We start from the raw sequence: 19,804 nt of genomic DNA, 5'->3' as shown, positions 1-19,804 counted from the left end.
AAGACCTAAGTCCTAACAAGGCCCCTGTAGTAGACAACATTCCGTCAGAACCACTGATATCTGCGAGAATACCAGTCATGACAAAATTCTTCCAACTGGTGTGAAAGATGTATGAGACCCACAGACTTCAAGAAGAATGTAATAATTCTAATTCCAAGGAAAGCAGTTGATGACAGGTGTTTATGTTACGAGCTATAAGTTTAACAAATCATGGTTTCAAAACAACAGCGCCAGCCAATACCGACCCTACGACTCATCATAGAAGATAGATTAAGGAAAGGCAAGTCTACGTTTACAGCTTTTGTAAATTTGGAGAAAATTTTTATCAATGCCAATTTGAATACACTCTCAGGGATAAGGCACAGGAAGCGAAACGTTATGTACAACTTCTACAGAAACTAGACGTCAGTTAGTCTCGTCGGGTGGAGCGTGGAGTGGGGAGTTTGGAGTTTGCAAGGGCAGCTGCGGTTGAGAAGAGAGTGAGGAGTGAGACAGAGTTCCAGCCTGTTAGCTTGTTCCGATTACTCAACCTGTACTACATTGAGCAGCAAGCAGTAAAGGAAACCACAGAAAAATCTGGAGAAGAAATTTAATTCCAGGGAGAAGAAATACGAGTAAAAACGTTGAGAATGAATACGGACCGAACCAATGAAATAGAATTTGTACCAAAACCAGTATTCGAACCAGGGTTTTCTACTCACTAGACATATGTGCTGCAAAGCGTCACCATGGCACTTCTTGAATTATCCCAGTACATATCTCTGGCCTCCCATCGTAACACAAACTCCAAATCATGTCTATGTCTCCATTTCATGTCCTTGTGCGTCTTGACGTTCCCATTCTTAGCTCGTATCAGTATTTCCGGGCCTCACGAACACTGGAATACCATCTTAGTTATACCTGTGTTGGAAAACTTCTGCAATAATGATACGAGTTAACAAGGGAAACATCAGATTGGTTTGAGACGTGAACTGGAGTTTGTATTAGGGAGAGAGACGCGCTAGGGTCATCCGTGCAGGTATGTTAGCTTCAGAGGTACCAGGATAGTGCAGTGGTTAGCGCATCTGTCCTAGTGAGCAGGAGACGTGGTTTTCAATCCCGTACCTGGTACAAATTTTAATTCATTGTTTCGGCCTGTGTTCATTATCACAGATAAAGTTGACACTTAATGTGTGTGGAACATATTTCACGTGATTTAAATCTGTCAGAGACTTGGAAGAGCAGCTGAAAGGAATGGACATAGTATCGAAAGGAGAACATAAGATGAACACCATCAAAAGGAAAACAAGGATAATGGAATACAGTCAAATTAAATCATTCAGTGCTGGAGGAAATAGATTATGAAACGGCACACTGAAGGTAGTAGATGAGTTTTGCTATTTGGGAATTAAAATATCTGATGGTGGGCGAAGTAGAGAGGATATAAAATGTACATTGGCTATGGCAAGAAAAACCTTCCTGAAGAACAGAAAATTGCTAAAATCGAATAAAGACTGAAGTATTGAAAAGTCTTTCCTGAAGGTATTTGTCTGTAATGTAGTCTTGTGTGGATGTGAGACGTGGACAGTAAGTAGTTCAAACGGGAAAAGAATAGACGTTACTGAAATGTGGTGCTACAGAACATTTCTGAAAATTATATGGGCAGATCGAGAAACCAATGAGGAGGTAACAAACAGAACTGACGAGAAAAGAAATTTGTGGCGTAAGGTGAATAAAAGTAGGTATCACACATTCTGAGATGACAAGGGATCGCCCAGTTTATTATTTGAGGGATGTGTGAGGTGTTGAAACTGTTGAGGGAGAGCATGAAATCAATACAGTATGGAGGTTCAGAAGCATGTAGGTTGCAATAGTTACTCTGAGATGAAAGGGCTAGAACAGGGTAGAGTAGCGTGGAGAGCTGCAGCAAACCAATCTTTGGACTGAAGACCACACTAAAATATGGGTCGGACGTGAACGAGGAAAGGTGTCCATCTATCAACCTGTTGTATTACAGATGACCATGAAAAGATAATCACCGACCAACTTGTTGTTTGCAAAAGAAGTTATTAATTAGTTATTTTCTGATTCAAAGCTAAAGATGTAATCTTTATCGATGCCCATAAAGATGTAATCTTTATCGATACCCATATCTCGCAAAGTTATCTCAGACTCTTAGCTGTTTCCTCTTACATTAAAACCCTGTAGACCTTCATACATCCAAATGTTCGTACAAAATAATGCTCACAAATGAAATGAGGAACGATTTTCTCCGTCACTGATTGATAAATGTAAATTTAAAACCCTAAACAGCAACTGTCTAACCAAATTTAGGGAGACAAGTAACAGTAAAATTTTCCTGAAATTCGTGAGTCTAGGAATTCCAGTGATGCCATCTACAGTCAGTTCCACGAGAAAATATACGCCATTATTTGTGTGAAATAAAACACACTATTACAAATATATGTTTACATGAAAATAAATGTTATTACTAATTGCACAATTACCTAATAGTTAACCCAGTCGCCGCCATTATCGATAAGAGCTTTGCACCTTTTTGGCACCCCTTTCACAAGATTTTCTGTATATTCTCTCGGTAACGATCTCCATATCGTCCTGATTTTACATGCCAGCCGCTTCAAAGCACTTATTGACTTTCCTTTAAGCTTCATATTAATAAACAACCAAACATTTGTGATCGGATTTCCATGTGGAGACATTGCAAGCCATTGTCTTGTTTCCACGCTGTACAGAGACGGCTGCGATGTTTCCGATCATTATCCTCTTGTAGCACTCAATTCGCCTTCTTCGAACCAAATAGCAGCTTATTAACGGACCCCCGAAGGTATTTTTGATAAATATTGCCTCGTGACGCTTTAGATATTTCGTACTCACTTTAAACAGCATCTGACAAAACAAAACATTGAGCTCTTACGCTGTTTGTCTATACACTGCTCAAAAGAGCACTGAGTACAGATTCAATACCACAACCATCGATGTCGCCGCGGATTTTACATTTAAAATTATGGCGTACACTTTCTTGTGGAACTGACTGTAGGTCTAGGTTTCAAATGTTTTCTCTGAATCATTGCAGGTGAAAGCTGCGATGCTTTTCTCCAATAGGTAGTGCAAGATTTCGTTTCCCATACTATTCGAGCTGATCTAGTATCCAATCTCTAAAGACCTCGATGTCGACGGACGGCTAAAGTTCAGTATTTACAGTGATTGTACTAGGTGAGACGTTACTTACTAGTGATGCTGAGCCAACTGGAACAGGCCACCTCAATTATTTTGAGAAAAAGTAAATACGAGCATATAGAGGTCTGAAATTCACTAAGCTACAAGGAACGATTTGGTGAATAACTATCGAAGTTATTTTTAACTTTAACAGTTGTCCAGTTACGACACTGATGTGTGTTTTTAAGTGGAACTCTGTTTTCGTGTGGCACTGGAAAGTGTTTTCGAAGAAGGCTTGATCAAACAATAACAAGATAACATCGGCGTAGATTACTGTCCCACGGTCAGGAGAAGAGGTTCCCCGTACGTTGTGGCTAATCTGACCTCTGCACTAAACCGGGTACACGATGTTCTTGTCCTCAACTCAACTCAGTTACTTCACGAGAAGGGCCTAAATTAAAACTCCAGATATTCGCTAATTGCGCTAGTTAAGAAGCCCTGAAATGTTTTGAATTATCTGACTTCCTAAAATTAAATACAGAGAAATAGGGACTACCGCGATTGATAGGAACTGAAATTTCCAGGCCACATCTATCACGTCCAAGGACTAAATCGACTGTCACTTCCACTCAACTATTTTCACAGAGAATAAAAATAAACTTGAACAATTTTAAACTTGAAAGGTGTATCCATTTATCATGAGAAATATCAATGTGTTTGGTATGTTTGCCACTATAAGCATCTGTGCATGCCTTAACACATGAATGGTAGGCCTACGTATTCTTTGGCTATCTGAGTTTCTATGAGAGAGAGAGAGAGAGAGAGAGAGAAGGTGTTGAGTCGTTACAGAATCAGGAGCTTGGACTGCGGACGAGCCGCACAGAAAATGGAATTTGTTTTGAGATGCTCCCTGATGTATGATTGAGATTAGGGAAGAGGTTTGACAATTTTATAGGTAGAAGACGCTTTTGGAAGAAGGTAATTTGCAATGATTTTGTTTGCGGCAAGGGCTATCCAAGTAATTATGGTAGTCTACTATAAAAGACGGATAATTGTTCTGTTGTGGCACATTTTATCATATGAACAGAATCTTCCGTCGGTTCTTGGTAGAACATGTAAAGATTTCATTGTGTGCCTATCTTCGTGTCGGTATCCATGGAAAATTACCAGCATTCAGTATTCTAATGATCTTTTTCTGTACACTTTTAGCCACATATACCTCTTCAGGAACACACGGATTAAATTTTACATAATTTGAATATTGTGTGTAAAAGTAATTTTTATGATGTATGACAACGCTAAGGAAAAGCTGTAATTCATTTACAAATATTTCTCTGAAGTTAATCTTCTCTGTTAAATGAAAAGTAAATCTGGTCACAATTGCACTGCCCTGTATTGCACTATTGCGCGGACAGTGAGCTGAATTTTAGAAATGACGAGGAAAGTTTAATTTACGAAAGCAGCTTAAAATAAAACAAATCAAGGCAGTCTGACGTGCAGCGATTTATTTGAGCTACATGCAATTCAGCTCTTCATATTTACGAAGTACGCAGACAGAGTAGAGTTGAGCTAAGCACTTCAAAAGTAAGAATATATCGTACGATCTAAACGAACGTTTTGAGGCAATATTAGGAACAGTATTCATTTGCCAAATTTCATATAAATTCAGTAGATGCGTTTTTCTGACAGGGCATATTATCGTCTATGCAATAGTTAGCCGTAGTGTATAATTGTTTCATGACGAAGTCATTCTGAGTATTATTGATATCTGTTCTCTACATTTAATTTCATTTCCAGATAATCAGATTTACTTAAGATTACAGAAATTCCTGTTGAAAGAACATCCACAACTGAGCATTGTAGCAGAGGTTGAAAATACCGCTTCAGTTGTAAATTACTTTATTTTCACACGAGCGGTTTCGGACTGTTGTAAGCCCATCCTCAGGTGTCGTAGCTGTGCTGTGGTCACGAGCGCCGCGTGTACCAAGCGCGGTGTGCTGCCTATGAGCATAGAACAGAGAGTATTTTATTGTATATGATTTAAAGCAATTCTTGACTTATGGTTGGTAATATAATTCTACTGAAGAGAGTTTCTTAATACGGCAGCTGCAATGAAATTTTCATCTTCTTTTAATACAACCGCTGTACGGCGCTCATAGGCAGCACACCGCGCCTGGTATACGCGGCGCACGGGGACCACAGCACAGCAACGACACCTGAGGATGGGCTTATAACAGTCCGAAACCGGTCGTGTTAAAATAATGTAATTCACAACTGATGCAGTATTTTCAACCTCTGCTAGTTTAGAGTAATTGACATCTCACTCATCGAAAGTAATTTACGTAGTTTAATATTTGTGTTGAAAAGTAGGCTAGCAAAAGCAGTTCTAGATCAGAGCGAAACAATATACGGAATTTATTAGTCAGACAGTTTCCAAGTAAAACGTAACAGTTGCATTAATTTAGGAAAGGAGCCGAAAATAAAAGAAGATATGGTAGATCGCCGTGCAGCAGTTGTATAAAAAGAAGTTGAAAATTTCATTCCAGCTGACACACAAAGAAATTCTCTTCAGTAGAGTTAATCTACCAGTCACAATTCAAGAATTGCTTTAAGTCATATACAATACATTATTTAGTTTCTCAGTAGATACTGCGCAGTGATTAAATGGCTATTGTTGGTAAACATTATTTCCAATCAAGATTTATCAAGCAATCTGGCCCGGCGCGGACTTACATCTACATTTACATCTACATCTACTTAGATAATAAGCAAGCCACCATACGGTGCGTGGTGGAGGGTACCCTGTACCACTACAAGTCATTTTCTTTACTGTTCCACTAACAACAAAGAGAGGGAAAACATAAGAGCCCTAATTTCTCGCATCTTATCTTCGTGGTCCTTACGAGCAATGTATGTTGACGGCAGTAGAATTGTTCGGCTGTCAGCTCCAAATGCTGGTTCTCTAAATTTTCTCAATATTGTTTCTCTAAAAGGACGTCACCTTTCCTTCAGGAATTCCAATTTGAGTTCCCCCAAGCATTTCCGTGACACTTACGTGGTGTTCAAACCTACCGGTAACAAATCTAACAACCCGCCTCCGAACTGCCTCGATGTCTTCCTTCAATCCTACCTGGTACGATCCCAAACACTCTAGCGGTACTCAAGGACAGGTAGCACCAGCAGTCTCCTTTACGGGTGAACCACTCTTTCCTAAATTTCTCCCATTAAACCGAAGTCGACCATTCGCCTTCCCCGCCACGGTCCTCACATTCTCGTACCACCTCGTATAGCTTTGCAACGTTGCGCCCAGATGGTTAAACGACACCACTGTGTCGGGCAGTGCAGTAGTAATGGGCAGTATCCAGACATTACAGGTTTCATCTTCCTATTCGTCCTCATCAGGTTACATTTTTTCACATTTATGGTTGCGTGCAATTCACCACACCAATTGCAAATTTCCTCTGTCTCCTTGTCTTTTCCTGCAGTCACTCATCTACAGCTACATCTACATGATTACTCTGCTATTCACAATAAAGGTACAGTGGTTAGCACACTGGACTCGCATTCGGGAGGACGACGGTTCAATCCCGCGTCCGGCCATCCTGATTTAGGTTTTCCATGATTTCCCTAGATCACTTCAGGCAAATGCCGGGATGGTTCCTTCGAAAGTGCACGGCCGATTTCCTTCCCCATCCTTCCCTCAGCCGAGCTTGTGCTCCGTCTCTAATGACCTCGTTGTCAACGGGACGTTAAACACTAATCTCCTCCTCCTCCTCCACAATAAAGTGCCCGGCAGAGGGTTGAATGAACCACCTTCAAGCTGTCTCTCTACCGTTCCACTCTCGAACGGCACGCGGGAAAAACGAGCACTTAAATTTTTCTGTGCGAGCCCTGATTTCTGTTATTTTATCGATCATTTGTCCATATGTAGGTGGGTGCCAACAGAATGTTTTCGCAATCGGAGGAGAAAACTGGTGATTGTAATTTCATGAGAAGATCCCGTAGCAATGAAAAACGCCTTCGTTTTAATGATTGCCACTTCAATTCACGTATCATATCTGTGACACTATCTCCCCTATTTTGCGATGGTACAAAACGATGCGGATCCCACACCGCACAGCAGTACTCCAGAATGGGATGGACAAGCTTGGTGTAAGCAGTCTCTTTAGTAGACTTGTTGCACCTTCTAAGTGTTCTGTCAATGAATACAAGTCTTTGGTTTGCTCTATCCACAATATTATCTATATGATCGTTCCAATTTAGGTTATTTGTAATTGTAATCCCTAAGTATTTAGTTGAATTTACAACCTTCAGATTTGTGTGACTTATAGTGTAATCGAAATTTAGCTCATTTCTTTTAGTACTCACGTCAATAACATCACACTTTTCCTTCTTCAGGATCAATTGCCACTTTTCGCACCATACAGATATCTAAATCATTGTGCAAATCGTTTTGATCATCTGATGACTTTACAAAACGGTAAATGACAGCAGCATCTGCAAACAATCTAAGACGGCTACTGAAGTTGTCTCCTGTGTCGTTAATATAGATAAGGAACAATAGAGAGCCTATAACTATTCCTTGGGAAACGCCGGATATTATTCTGTTTTACTCGATGACTTTCCGTCTATTACTACGAACTGTGACGTTTCTGACAGGAAATCACTAATCCAGTGTTACAACTGAGGCGATACTCCGTAGGCACGTAGTTTGGTTAGAAGACGCTTGTGAGTAACGGTGTCGAAACCCTTCTGAAAATCTAAAAATATGGAATCAATCAGACATCCCGTGTCGATGGCATTTATTACTTCATGAGTATAAAGAGCTACTTGTGTTTCACGAAAACAATATTTTTTGAAACCGTGCTATGTATCAATAAATCGTTTTCTCCGAAGTACTTCATAATGTTCCAATACAGTTTCTGTCCAAGACCCTACTGCAAATCGACGTTAGTGATATGGGCCTGTAATTCAGTGGATTACTCCTATTCCCCTATTTGGGTATTGGTGTGACTTGAGCAATTTTCCAGCCTTTAGGTACTGATCTTTCTGTGAGCGAGTTAATTTCGACACCTTGCCGTACACCACGGCATCATCAGCAATCGACCGCAGACTGCTGCCCACCCTGTCCGCCAAACCATTTATGTGTATAGAGAACAATAGCGGTCCTACCATACTGCCCTGCAGCACTGCTGACGATACCCTTTTCTCTGATGAACACTCACCGTCGACGACAACATACTACGTTCCATTGTACTACTACACAATAAATGCTTCATGCAAGAATTCGCACAAGAATGATATTCTGTTATTGAAATCATACATCTGTCTTCTGCGGCCGCAGTTCGGTGTGCTCGTTGGCGGCCGTGTCGTTGCCGCATCGCTGTCGAGCTGCTTCCTGCCAGAGGCAGGCAAGTGTCAGCCCACAGGTCGCCGCAAAAAGGGTACCGTAGCTCTAGCGTTCTACGTTCTGAAATACTTTTCACGTACGTAAGTATCTTATAAGTGTTTAGGAAATTCCATTATACCGGCAGCCCGGTAACCTCTTTGCAGCATTTCACACCAAAGTCCTGGTAATTAATCTGCATCAAACTTTGACGCGCGTTACAAGCGATCCGTCACAGCGGAGATCCTCCAAATGTACAGCCTCACAATTATTTGAACATATGAAAAAAATTAGTTACAAATTACGGCGTGCACATTCTTTATTCAACATGTAGAAGTCCCTATAGTTATTCATATTTACGGTACGACATGTTCGATATGCCTGTCATCATGGGCCACGATGTGGTTCAGACGAATAGCGAAATTCTTCATGACCCGCTGAAGTGTCGGAACAATGATGTTGTCGATGACCTCCTGAATAGCTCTTTTCAGCTCAGTAACGGAAAGGGTGAGCAGGTTATTACTCTTAAGGCCGTGTTATCAACACGACTGCAATAGTACTGCCGTTTTTCGCGTGTACCGACACATTAAAGGAATATGGAGAGGTCCTCTTTCGCCACCGGGGTTGAAAAACGTAGTTACAAATTCGAATTAACTGGCGATGTGGGAATTGCTCCTGGGAGAGACCGACGGTGAAATGCGCCACAAATTTGCAAAAAGTTACTATCCCCATGGCTGAGATGGTTCAAATGGCTCTGAGCTCTATGGGACTTAACTGCTGAGGTCATCAGTCCCCTGAACTTAGAACTACTTAAACCTAATTAACCTAAAGACATCACACACATCCATGCCCGAGGCAAGATTCTAACCTGCGACCGTCGCGGTCGCGCGATTCCAAACTGTAGCGCCTAGAACCGCTCGGCCACTCCGGCCGACTCCCATGGCTGAGAATGCTGATCACAATACGGAGGCTGAAGATGAGCAAAACGATGGAGGTAGACAACATCCCACCTGAGATGTTTCAGGCAGAAGTAGAGCAGTCTCCAGTGTGGTTCCAGCCTATCGTGGATCTAGACGGTCGTCACATTAAGCAAGAAAGTAAGCATGGTATGAAAGTAACAAATGTTACCCTCTGATGCGGAAATTAAAATGTGATTCTTCCAATGGTTTACTCGTTATTTCTCTTCAAAACGTCCTTACAAATGTTTTCACAAAGATTCATTGTCCTACGATCAGTCGTATTTCGTGGCGGCCCTCTCAAGTAGCGAAAGTTTACTGATAGCCATCATGGAGATCGTTAAGTTACACATTTGTATCTCTCAATAGCAAAAAACTTAAACAAAAACGAAAAAACTGTCCAAATATAGCGTGTGTGTTTGTGTGTGTGTGTGTGTGTGTGTGTGTGTGTTTGTGTGTGTGTGTGTGTGTGTGTGTTTGTGTGTGTCTGAGTGTGGGTGGGTGGGTGGGTGTGCGATCGCGCGCACGTGCGCGCGTGCTTACAGTTTTACAGCTTTGTCACATGTCACATGAACATAGCCTTATTAAGAAACCGTATTTGTTAAAGAGTCGTTTGATAGCGTGTTCGCGGGGTTCAAGCTTCCATAATTTCACTCTCTAAAGAATAGATGGCAGTAAAAGCTATCGTATAGCGTCTACTATTCTTGAGAAGCTTTCATAAACACCACTGCCACTGTTTCATCGTTGTCATTAGACATGTTCCGAATATAATATTCTCCGTTTTCAATAAAAATTTGCAATACTTCAGAGATACATTCGTTGTCTTTGTCTAGTATATGAATTATTGCTAGACTACCATTTATAATGTCAAAAAATATATCAAGTTTGATTAAGATGCGCAGCGGCGATAGATTTATGGTAGATTTAATTGGGATGTTTTAGCTAAATTAATTTTAATGTTCTATAAATGTAGTCCAGACACTTCGTCCTGTCTGACCCACATATTGTACCCATGTTTCTAATGTGACCACAGTGGATTCCAGATATTCGTGATGATTGTGGAAACACATCCACAGGCTCATGGGGTGCTTGAGTGAGATGTAGTGTCTCTTAGCTTTCAGAGTATTGTTACTTCCATGTACTGTAGCAGGATACAGCTTTCTGACCTTTTCAGGCACTTTCTGTTGACTTCATGCAAACTTCCCACAGCGGGGTGAACTGTTGTTAGGATAAACCATGTGGATTATCCATTCTTTTATTTCTATTTATTACTGATGGTCAGAGCAGAATGGACAGAGTAGACAACTTTATTTCTGTTTGTTTTACATCTTTTAGTATTTTATTCAGTACTACGCCTTTTCCGTTGTGGAAGCTACCATATAGATACCGTGTTTCCGACTGGTTTCAAAACTTACACTCATAATTCCAAGAACAGTTTATTGGGCTAAATCCACAAGTTTTCTCACGCTGTCTGTATACCGCTGCCGTTCACGAAGGTACGATATACATGATAAGAGCTGTGTTTCCAGGTATCAGTATTGAACTGAAGGATCACTAATACATAGAACAATAGAAGTACCTCTAGCTCACATTTTGTGGTGACCTGAAAAACATTATACTGACCATTTTTCTTACGTCGTCAGAGTTAAGGGTAGTTATTATTGCATTCCTCTTTTCCTACCATTTGCTTCTTTTCATATATCCGTAATTACTACACACACCATCGTACTCTAATTTTCATCTAACCTTACTATTTTTTTCCTTATTCCTCTTTACAGCTCCTAGAGAACTGTTTCGTACTAGATGTACCACTAATCTGTCCCTTCTTTTTGTAAGGAATTTATGTAGACTTCTTTCCTCCTCTATTCATTTTTGTACCTCTTGATTTGCTACCTTATTTTTACTACATTGCAAATAACAGTAGTTTTCTTATTCACGTTCCAAATGATAATTATTCCTCTGCCATACAATGCTATGCTTCGAACGTACACATTCAGGAACTTGTTCCTCAATTCCATATCAATATTTGGAATCAGTTTAGTTCTTTTATTGAAGAAAGCTTTCTTTGACTGTATCAAACTACTTTGGCTGTCTTACTTGCTTTAGTCATCCGACATAATATTGCTTCTGAAACAAGAATTCGTTAAATTTTTACACAAACGTATTCTTCCAAATTTCTTTCGTCTTTGCCTTGTTCACTCTTCAGTTGTAATCTATGCTAACTAAGCCGTTCATTCTTGTCAGCAAGCTCTTTGTTTTACTGCCCACCAAAATAGCATTTCAAAATCCAAGTGTCATTACCGGGTTGTGTCATTTATGCCCATAGGCGCCGCAGCCAGCAGCCAACTGGTCTGGAACTCGGGATGCGCTGACATACGGCTCGGAGTGTCCTCAGGGAGGTGCTGGCTCTGAGGACTGCCTGTACGTCAACGTGTATGTACCTTTGGTGAACGACAGCTCTCCCCTGGCCGTGATGGTCAACATCTACGGTGGGGCATACACGGGGGGTTCCTCTACAAATAGGGCGCCCGACTACTTCATGGACAAGGGTGTGCTGCTGGTCACTTTCAATTATCGCGTCGGCTCCATTGGTGAGTAGTTCCATGGCAATACTCCCCCAGTTCCTAGAAACAAAATCTAACAATTTATGTCTGCATAGAAACGTCAGTTTGAATAAAATTTTTGCTGACACTTATGAAGATAGACTATTTGTCTTAATTTCCAATCACGAATACAGCAATAACCCGTGCTCGAGTAGGATGTGTTCCACATTGTCCTAAACTTTTTCTACGCTCTTTATCACCAGTGGCTAAGGTTTACAAGCTCATGTACCTATTCATAACATGTCCCTGTACCCCACAATATCTCATTATTTACGTGTAACATGAGACAAAACATAATGACTATTGCCAACAACGAGAGTGACCTACTAGGAACGGCAGAAGATGACGTAGGGCTGAAGAAAGCGGGCGTATACAAAATTCCGTGCGGCTGTGGCAAATCCTATATCGGCCAAACAGTTCGCACGGTCGAGGACCGATGCCAAGAACACGAATGTCACACCCGCTTACGCCAACCCAGCCATTCGGCCCTAGCAGAATACTGCATTGAAACCGGACACACAGCGAAATTCGAAGAGACAAAAATCCTGACTGCCACAAGTGCCTAGTGGGACAGTATCTGCAAGGAGGCCATAGAAATTCGAGTAACAGATAACCTCATCAACAGGGACACCAGGTTTCAACTTAGCAAGGCCAGGAAACCGTTATTAAACACCATCAAAGAGCAACGGCACGAGCGGACGCGAGATCCTTCCGCCACGGCGGAGATGGACTGCGCCTACCACCGGGCGTGGCTGCAGCTTCCCCCACCCCTCCCACCACGCGGCGCCCCGCCGGCCGCCCGCGCCGGGGTACGACTCGGGACCCCGCGGACGTAAATACCACGGACACAGCGCAGACAGATCATTCCATCAGCACCACCTGATGATGGCGGAAGGTTTGTCCGCCGAAATATCGTGGAACTTCGACAAACGGATCCGGCTGGACACCCGAGAACCTTGGATACATACAATGAGAGTGAATAAATTGGTCTGGTGTTGTTGGTGCGTGACACATTAAGGAGAATAACGGGTGTCACATTACATTACATTACGTAGATCACGCGTACGACATTTCGTAATGATGTGGAATGTGTCAGTTTAATATAACGTTTCTTTAAATGATGTTATTCATTTCCTTTTCCTTACAGTTGCTACATCATATCTAAAAATTCATAACTTGAGTAGAATAAGTTGTCATTCAAAAATAATTTTGATTTATTTTTAAATGCTGGTTTGGTAAGTGTCACACTTTAAGCGCTATTTGGTAAACGACCAAAGATTTTTGTGGTAGCATAATTCTCTCCTTTATGTGCCAGAGTCAAATTTAACCATGAATAGTGAATATTATCCCTTCTTCTAGTGTTGCAGCTATGCACTTTGCTATTATTTTTGAAATTTCATGAGTTACTGATAAGATATTTCATAAGTGACTGTACAAACAGTGAAGGTACTGTGAATATCCCTAGGTCCTTAAATAAATATGTACAAGATAATCTTGGGTTGCCTTCAGCTGTTATTCTGATTACGAGCTTTTATGTAATGAATAATTGTTCTCTTCATGATGAACTACCCAAAAATGATGCCATATGAAAGCAGTGAATCAAAATAGGCACAGTAGGCTACTTTACTGATTTGTTTATCACCAGAATTTACAATAACCCTAAAACCATAAGCAGCTGAGCTCAAACATTCCAGCAGGTCATCAATGTGTTTCTTCCAAATCATCAGTGCACAGAAACAAAAATTTTGAATATGCAGCCTTATTAACTCACTTCTACTCGATGTCTATATTTAACAATGGTATTATGCTATTTACAGTACAGAGCTGAGTACAGTGCGCTTTCTCAAAATGTATTGAGAGTCCATTTGCAGAGAACCACTTGATAATTTTCAGAAAGATATTATTTACAATTTCCTCTGCTAATCCCTGTGTGATTACTATATTTGCATCACCAGCAAAAGAGAACAAGCTTTGCATCTTCATGAATATAGAGTGGCAAGTCACTAATGTGTATTAAGAATAATAGGGGCCCAAGGCTGAACCCTGTGGGACATCATTCTTGATACCTCCACAGTTAGAGGTCTCTGCTGAGTTTTTTAGACTATCTCCACTGTTAATTTCAATCTTCTGCATTCATCTAGTTAAACCATTTGTGCACTTTCTCACTTACACCACAGGACTGAAGCATATCTAAAACAATTTCATGATTCACACAATCAAAAGCCTTTGGGAGATCACAAAAAAAGGATGATGTTTGGCTATTCAGAGTATTTAATATTTGATCAGTGAGAGCATATATGCCATTTTCTGTTGAAAAGCCTTTCTGGAAACTAAACTAGTATTTTGTTAATACTTCATTTTTACAAACATGTGAAGCTACTGTTGAATACATCACTTTTTCAAGAATTTTGGTAAAACAGTCAAAAGTAAGTAAGGTAGTAGTCAGTTATACCCATCTTTATGTAATGGTTTAACAATAGCATATTTCAGTCTCTGCAGAAAAATGGCCTGTTCCAGTGAGATTCTACATATGAGGCTGAGAAACATGCTGGAACTAGCTTTTAATACACAGAAGGAAATGTTCCCAGTTACATGTCGTGTATTAGTTTTGAGTGAATTCATTATTTTCCTAATTTCAGTAAGAGAAGTGGTTTGAATTTCAAATTTTTCACATTGCATAGGTAATGCCTCTTCCATATGCAGCCTTGAATTTTCTAATAAGCAGCAGGATAGCATTTTCTCTACAACAAAAAATTATAATTAAGTATATTTTCCACTTCTGACTTTCTGTTAACAAGCTTTTTATTGAATGTGATAGGAAAACAGTCTTCCGGTGCTCTCAGTTGCCCTGTTTCACTTCTAACAATATTCCAAATTGTTTTAATTTTATTATCATGGGTGCTAATCTCAGACATAATGCACATAATTCTGGACTTTTTAATAACTTTTCTTAATACAGTGCAGTGGTTTTTATAATGTTTGACTGTTTCTGGATCATTACTCCTTCTGACTGTAAGAGGCATTTTCATTTCTTGCTTACAAGAAGTTTTATCCCTTTAGCAAGCCACATCATTTTAGATGGTTCCTTACAGCTATGTTTCACTGTGTTCTTAGGGAAATTGTTTTCAGATATACTCATAAAGGTTTCATGAAATAGGTTAAATTTGAAATTAGCATCAGGTTCCCTGTGCACCTTATCCCAGTCTAACTGTGACAAGATTCCCTCAAATTTTTAATTATTAAATCCTTATTCAGTGCACTGCTTTGGAGGACTGGTTTGCTTTAATGTATGGAGCTAAGCCAATTACTGTAATTAGCTGTGCTTCATGATCAGAAATAGCATTGTTAGCAGGGAAAGATTTTGGAGGGGGGAGGAGATTAGTGTTTAATGTTACATTAGAGATGGAGCACAAGCTCGAATTAGGGAAGGATGGGGAAGGAAATCGGCCATGCCTTTTCAAAGGAACCATCCTGGCATTTGCCTGAAGTGATCAGGGAAGTCACATAAAACATAAATCATAATGGATGACTGCAGGTCTGTATCATCATCCTCCCAAATGCGAATCCATTGTGCCTACTACTGTGCCACAAAGCTCGGCACGTAAAGTTCTTATTTGGTTAAATTTATCTTGGTCTATAAAAACATTATGTACCAGTGTGCTACATTCCTGTGCTACCATAACTGAGGAGAGTGTATAAACAACAACATATCAGAATTTACGTCATTTGCAGACTACCAATTATAGGTATTAGAAGTCATGTTTTTAGGTTCGTTAGTACTTCCAAATCCATGTAGCAAGAGCAAGATATTACTGCCTATTTCCCCTGAGGAGCAGGTCATGTGTTTAGGTGTGGATGTGTGGACACAAAACGGTTTGTCTATACTCACAGGTACAGTCCACTTAATGATGCAGTTACAACCATGCAGGAAACAATAGGTAGTAAATTATGTGATGTGTTTCCACGGTATCACACATAACAATAAGGAAACTGTCGAGATTTTACTTTATGTCTGGATCAAGACTTGGGGACCGAACTTCAGCTGATTCGACAGTTTACATCGGTTATTTTTCGGATTTAAGTTGATTCTGATTCTTTTAGAATTAAAATGGCATGTTATTAAGTGGCACATTGTGAATGTGCCTTTGAAAAAGCTGTACAAATCAAATAATAACTTACTGTTTCCTGTGATGGATACATTTTTTTGAAGCATAGTACGAATAAACATTTTTATGTACGTGTATCTTTCATTTTACAGAACAATTAGCGAATGCAAGTCAAAAAGTTTCAAATCCCGCTTTTTTGAGCATTGATTCTTCCTGACTAGTCTCTTGTAAACTTCAGCATACTCTACATCACTACTAAACTGCTCTGCTCCTATGTACGTCTTACAATTCAGTATCTGATTCGGAGTCTCTGTCTGATCATGGTGTAATCTAATTGAAATCTTCCCCCCCCCCCTCCCCTATATAACCCAGCTTACTAGCTAAAATTAATTACAGAACTAGGTTAGTCTTTCTCATTCCTTGTCCCAAACCCAAATTTTCCTGTAACCCTTTCTTCTACTCCTTCCCTTACAACCGCATTCTAGTCTCCAGTGGCTATTAGATTTCATCTCCCTTTACGTAATGAGTACCCGTTCCATGTCCTCATGTACTTTGTGTCTTCATCTTCTGCTTTTGACATCGGCCTGTATACCTGAACTATCGTTGCCGACTTTGGTTTTCTGTCTGTTCTGATGAAAATAAGCCTATCACCAAACTGTTTACGGTAACTCACTTTCTGCATTGCCTTCCTATTCATTACGAATACTATTCTCATTATACCATTTTCTGCTGCTGTTGATAATACCCTACACTCATCTGACCAGAAATCCATGTCTTCTTTCCATTTCACTTCACTGGTACCACTATGTATAGAATAAGTCTTAGCATTTTCCTTTTCACATTTCCTAGCTTTCCTACCACATTCAAACTTCTGACATTCCACGTCCAAGTCCTAGAATGTTATCCTTTCGCTGGCTATTCAATCTTTTTCTCATGGTCACCTCCCCCTTGGCAGTTCCTTCCCAGGGATCCGAATGGACGACTAGTCCGGAATCTTTTGCCAATAGAGAGATCATCATGAGACTTTTTCGATCACAGGCCATATGTATGGCTTTGCAAAGGTATACGAACACGCTAATAACTATTGGTCATAACGGTTTTGCTCATCAGTGTAAACGAACGTTATGTAGAGACGATGATAAACCTTGAACAGATCCTGACCTCGGCTCCTAATGAATACTGCATTTAAAACCTCCTTTAACCAAAGGAGTCTCAGAGTAAATGTACTTCCACACTGACAGAAAATTTCTCTGGTTTATAAATAACTTCACTTGTCAGCTATGGGATACTTCTACAAAGCTATGGTTGGTTCATTCCACCAGTTAGAGCAGCCATTTCATTGAACTCAGTATTCTCTTATTAAAGGTTTTGACTGAAATAGAAACAGATTCGCTCTCAATAAATGACTCCCACGGCTCCTGTTTAAATTACAATGTACAACTAGTTACTTTTATTGTCAAAACCATTGTGAACGAAGACGTAGATTATTGTCTGCTTCAAATTACAATGTACACTCTCAATAAATGACTCCCACGGCTCCTGTTTAAATTACAATGTACAACTAGTTACTTTTATTGTCAAAACCAGTGTGAACGAAGACGTAGATTATTGTCTACTTCAAATTACAATGTACAACTAGTTACCTTTATTGCCAAAACAGTGTAAACGAAGACGCAGATTGTTGTCTAGTTTGTACGTTCGGTTCCTTGGAGAGCAATTTGAGATTATGATTCGGCTAAAAATACAGAAGGCCTATGTTATTGGTGTCAGGTAGGCAATGCAAATAAATTTGAGACCAAAATTTTATCTGTCTACTACTTGTAAATTTGGTCCACAATCTGAATGACTTGTTGAATCGGCGGCTTACTGACCTAACGGTTGTAAAGGTTTTGCCTTGCTATTGAAATTTCGCCATTACAGAATTATCAAAGCATAAGTAATTGGTGCAATGTCGCAATACAGATACAAGTTATAAATAGCGGTAAATCTGTTCCGTTGTGTCTCATTTTGCGATAATGGGAGCGAAAGCTGTGACCACCCACATAAGTAATACAGTTACATCACTCGTGATAGTTCTCATGCTGGTTGAAACAAAAAAGCCATTTATTGAAAAAATCTAAAAATTACTCATATACGGAACAAGATGATTAAGAGCACAATATGCGTTACAGTAGAAGAGAAATGGACATCTCTGAGAAATGGTAATCACACAATTTGAGAGTCGACACTAGGTGATCGTATAAATTATTCAGTCCATCTACTAAAGAAGTAAATATAGAAAGGTTCAGGAAAAAAAGGACAAGGATCTACAATAATATATGTCACTAAGGAATGAAATAAATAGGAGGTGCTGTGAAACTAAGTCAGTATGTGTACGCTAAAAATGCGAAAAAATTTAAAAAGAAATGTTCGTCGGAAACATTGGTACAATATAGAGAAAAGTCAGAACAATCTTCGATGAAACTGAAAGAAAAATCTTAAAAATTAAGAGTGCAATGTTAATTCCACTGCTAAATACAGAGGAGAGAGTGGATTGGTGGAAATACGCCTACGAAGGGGAGAACGTATCTAATGGAGTAATTTAGGAAGGGGAGTCGATATACAAGACGTGGGGATCCAGCTTTGAATCAGAATTCAGCAGAGCGTTGAATGACTTGCACTAATGTCGAAGGAACATTGCGTGGTTCTACTTAATAACACAGACACTGCTATTTCGTATTTATTCGCCAATACGAAGCCCTCGACTCTCAGTAAATATATGTTCCTCCTGAAAGGAAATATGGGTAACGTACGAGTTAAGTGCCACAACTATCGTAGTTCTTATATTGAAGTTGCTGACAGGAATAGTATGCAGAAGAAGAGAAGAGGTAATTGAGAATACATTAGGTGACTATCAGTTTGGTTTTCGGGAAAGTAAATGCAGCGTGAAATCCGGGTTCTAGTCGCGGTCCCGTATAAGGCCGATTGTGGTGCATAACGGTAATTGCAGATACAGTTCCTGTGTTTCTTGTCGATGTTCCGTGCAGGGTCTCTTGTTTTGGACATGAATGTATATTATCTGAAGGAGCATTGTATTTTACTTCTCAATAACACAGCCAATACTGTTTTATATTCAAGTTTGTGTGTAAGTCTACGTTCAGTATAATATAATCCACACAACCCTGAAAATAGCAGTGACAGTTAAGTGTCAGAACTATCGCAGTTCATATATTGAAGTTGCTGACAGGAATAATATTCAGAAGAGAAGAAGAGGAAATTGAGATTATATTAGCTGGTGGTGGTGGTTAGTGTTTAACGTCCCGTCGACAACGAGGTCATTAGAGATGGAGCGCAAGCTCGGGCTAGGGAAGGATTGGGAAGGAAATCGGCCGTGCCCTTTCGAAGGAACCATCCCAGCATTTGCCTGAAACGATTTAGGGAAATCACGGAAAACCTAAATCAGGATGGCTGGAGACGGGATTGAACCGTCGTCCTCCCGAATGCGAGTCCAGTGTGCTAACCACTGCACCACCTCGCTCGGTATATATTAGCTGACAATCTGTTTGGTTTACAGGAAGATAAATGCAGCAGAGAAGCAGCTCTGGCACTGCGCTTGAT

The 19,804-nt window shown here is 40.1% G+C and overlaps 1 protein-coding gene and 1 non-coding gene across 2 annotated transcripts in view; one reads left to right on the top strand and one right to left on the bottom strand.

Moving 5' to 3' along the window:
* Positions 1–19,804, top strand: part of LOC126412997 (esterase B1-like) — an 89,930-nt gene that overhangs the window by 22,762 nt on the left and 47,364 nt on the right. Inside the window, exon 3 of the mRNA XM_050082890.1 lies at positions 11,825–12,089. Coding sequence (XP_049938847.1) covers positions 11,825–12,089 — 265 coding nt within the window. The remainder of the gene's footprint in view (positions 1–11,824; positions 12,090–19,804) is intronic.
* On the bottom strand, positions 19,652–19,724 carry Trnaa-cgc (transfer RNA alanine (anticodon CGC)). Its single transcript has one exon. It is a non-coding gene; the product is annotated as a tRNA-Ala (tRNA).

The sequence above is a fragment of the Schistocerca serialis genome, chromosome 7 (genome assembly GCF_023864345.2).
Source record: "Schistocerca serialis cubense isolate TAMUIC-IGC-003099 chromosome 7, iqSchSeri2.2, whole genome shotgun sequence".
Taxonomy (NCBI): domain Eukaryota; kingdom Metazoa; phylum Arthropoda; class Insecta; order Orthoptera; family Acrididae; genus Schistocerca; species Schistocerca serialis.
The sequence above is the reverse complement of the archived record's forward strand: the minus strand, read 5'-3'. Positions and strand labels throughout refer to the sequence as shown.